Source organism: Aphidius gifuensis, linkage group LG6, assembly GCF_014905175.1.
Source record: "Aphidius gifuensis isolate YNYX2018 linkage group LG6, ASM1490517v1, whole genome shotgun sequence".
Taxonomy (NCBI): domain Eukaryota; kingdom Metazoa; phylum Arthropoda; class Insecta; order Hymenoptera; family Braconidae; genus Aphidius; species Aphidius gifuensis.
In genome coordinates, this window is record NC_057793.1 from 690,591 (window position 1) to 694,179 (window position 3,589).

The 3,589-nt window shown below is 25.8% G+C and overlaps 1 protein-coding gene across 1 annotated transcript; it reads left to right on the top strand.

Annotated features, from left to right (window-relative positions):
- The first annotated feature begins 438 nt into the window (after positions 1-438).
- On the top strand, positions 439-3,066 carry LOC122859639 (myrosinase 1-like). Its single transcript, XM_044163320.1, has 8 exons — positions 439-476; positions 1,196-1,287; positions 1,389-1,504; positions 1,592-1,919; positions 1,999-2,308; positions 2,401-2,548; positions 2,618-2,859; positions 2,931-3,066. The coding sequence occupies exons 1-8, from the start codon at positions 439-441 to the stop codon at positions 3,064-3,066; spliced, it is 1,410 nt and encodes a 469-aa protein (XP_044019255.1).
- Positions 3,067-3,589: the final 523 nt, after the last annotated feature.

Genomic DNA, 3,589 nt, shown 5'->3' on the forward strand with positions numbered 1-3,589 from the left:
GAAAAAAATCGATTCGTTTGAAAAAAATTAAATTTGTAAACTTGATATATATTTAAGTATAAGATTATTCCAGACGACTAAATTCTCGAAGAAATTTTTAAGTTTATAATTATATTTGTTTTCTTTTTAACATATTTTATTATGTGTTCTACAAAAATTGTTAAACAGCACAATAATTTTCACTGAACCTAAAATTTTTATTGTATGTATTATAATTTTTGTTTTAAATAAATTAATTTTTGTTAGTTGTAAAACAAATTTTATTAGTAGTTAAATAATTTTTATTGAACGACACCACAATTTTTACGGTCCAGCAATTTTTTTTGATATTCTAAAAATTATTGTAGCGCAGTGGAATAAATGTTGTTGTGCCCAGTAAATTTTCCATTTCTTTTATGCAAAACCGAACGTAATTCGGAAGGTTCGGGAATTTTCGATATGACTGCCATGACTGCCGAATTGCCAACAGCTGTCCAGTTAATAACTAATGTCAATTATAGTAGTGAAAATTATTTATAAAAAAATCTAATTATTTCAATAACAATTAATTATAAAAAAAAGTTAATAAATTTAGTAGAAAAAAATTAGAGTAACGTTTAGAAAGTGAATCACAAAACCAAATAATATTGTCATGTAATTATAAATTCTAATTATTTGTGTAACGATCATAACCTCTATAACTTCTCGACATTTTTTTGTAGTGAAAAAAAATACGTGATTAATAAATAACTGAATAAATAAATGTATGTCAATGAAAATATAATCACAAGAATTATATTCTATTACTCTCTCGTATATTATTACTATTATTATTATTAATTAATAGCAACAATTATTGCTGGTAAAACAGTTTTTATTAAATTCCAATTTGGCAACTCTTCTGCTGTGCTAGCACAACAATTTTTATTGGAAACTTTTCTCCGTGATAGGTAATAAAATATTTTATCAGATCATATTGATATATTGTAAGATTAGATTAATAATTTAATACAAAGTTGGTTTTTTTTTTTTTTTAAAGTTTCGAGGTCTGGAGTCAAGATGAAGGCAGCAGTGAGAGTCAATGTAATCACAAGCATTTTTTATTTATGCATGGATATATTTGTCATCAATTTTGCATGGTATGAACTTTATTTTATTTTTCAATGAGCAATGAAATTTACTACAAAATTTTGATTTAAACAATAATTTATGTTAGCGCAACGGATACAGGAATCAAAATTCCAGAAAATTTTGCAATTGGTGCTGGGGTTTCTGCTTATCAAGTTGAAGGAGCTTGGAATGTTGACGGTAAATATAATTGATAATATAAAATATAAATGGAAATGTTTAAATATTCATTTATCATTTGAAAAAAAGTTTCTTGATGACGTAAAATTTTATATTTTTAGATAAAGGTGAAAGTAATTATGACAGACGTTTTGCAAATAATACACAAAATGGAACTGTAGCATGTGATTTCTATCACAAATATAAAGAAGACATTCAAATTGCAAAAGATATTGGTGTAAGTAAATAATTATTATCGTACAAAATAAAAAATTATAAAAACTAACAATTGTTTTTTTTTTTTTTTGAATCAATATAACTATAGTTGAAACACTTCCGAATATCATTGAGCTGGACACGAATTTTGCGGACTGGACGTCTTCACCATATTAGCAAAGCTGGAATACAGTTTTATCATAATGTTATTGATGAAATACGAGCAAATGGAATGGAACCGATCGTAACAATTTATCACTGGGACCATCCTCTTTTCTTTGATCAATTTGACTCTTGGTTGGATGAACAAATGATCAATTTTTTTGCGGATTATGCAAGAGTCGTTTTTCAAAACTTTGGTCCAAAAGTAAAATTTTGGACAACAATTAATGAGCCAAATTTATATTGCTCTCGTATTTTAAGAAGTAGAGTCAATGGTGAGATTTAAAATTCATAAATTTAAACAAAAAAAAGATCAATTAAAATAAATATATTAATTGGGGGTTTTTGTTGTAGCTTCAGAAGAAAGAAAGTTTAGATGTGGATATACAATGTTAAAGGCACATGCAAAAGTTTACCACTTGTATGATGAAGAATTTCGAGCTTCTCAACATGGTAAAATTGGTATTTCCAATGCTTGTCAACCTGCTATTCCTGCAGATTTGCAGAGTCGATCGTGTAGATTTACTGCGTTTGATGATGAATGTGGATGGGCATTGAATCCAATATTTTCTGAGAAAGGAGATTGGCCTGAATCTATAAAATCACTTTATTATGGAAATAGGAAGTTGCCATCTTTTACACCTGAAGAAATTAAATACATCAGGCATGAATTTTCATAGTTTAACATGAATAAAATTACTATGACAATTTATTTTTGAATATGTTATTATTATTTTTTTCTTTTATTGTTTTTAGAAATACTTCTGATTACTTGGGTCTCACCTACTATACAGCGGATTTATGTCAAAACGTACCAAATTACAACTGGAGAACAAATAGGAGTCTTCAAATGTCGAAATTCAAAAACAGAACATGGGAGCAAGAAGATGGTTCATTTGTTTACGTGAGTATATACTTTGCCAAATCATTCGAAATGTATGTACTTTTTGAAATGTTTTTTTTTTTTTCATAGACTGCTCCAGAAGGATTGAGGTTACTTTTGAATACAATCAAAAAAGAGTACAATAATCCATTGGTGTATATTTTGGAAAATGGATGTCCAAACAATCAGGGGTTAAATGATGTTAGAAAAATAAATTATTTGTATTCACATATGAAAGAAGCAATCTTGGCTCGAGAAGTTGATGGATGTAACGTTGAAAAATATATGGTTTGGAGTTTTCTGGATAGTTTTGAATGGCGAAATGGATTTAGGTGAGTTAATATTAATAACAATGCTCTATGATTTTCATTATGAATACATGTATTAATTATTTATGTCATAGCAAAAAGTGGGGATTAGTCCAGGTAGATTTTAACAGCGCAAATCTCACAAGAACACCACGACTTTCAGCAAAGTGGTTGAAGAAAGTCATAACAGATCGTGAATTAATAGAATATCATGATGAAATGGAGCTTTGAATTATCAACTGGTATAATTCTCCGATGAATAACAAGTATAAAATAATCTCAAGAAAAACTCAAAAAATATAGTTCATTGTTAAAAAAAAAAAAAAATAAAATTAACTTGATTTTCAATAAAAATGTAGTAAGAATAAATCATGTTGATTAAAAATTATACATATTTTTTTTTTTTCAATATCAATTTAAATTATTTTATCGTTTTATTTTAATTTTTATAACTTAAATTTTCATCAAATTACAAGAACATTTAAAAAAACTTTAAAATAATAATAACAATTATTTATTATTATAATTAATAAAAAATTTAGTGGTAAAATTTAATATTTAATTTTTCAATAATTAAAATTTTAAATTTGATGTATTTAAAATCCATGAAATATTATTTATAAATAAAATAATATTTATTACAATTAATACAGGATGACTATTAGTACACTAAATCTATTTTGTTAAAGCCCAAAAATTATAAAGACATATTTTTTTGATAAGTCAAATAGAACGATCGTGAAAAAGAGATAAA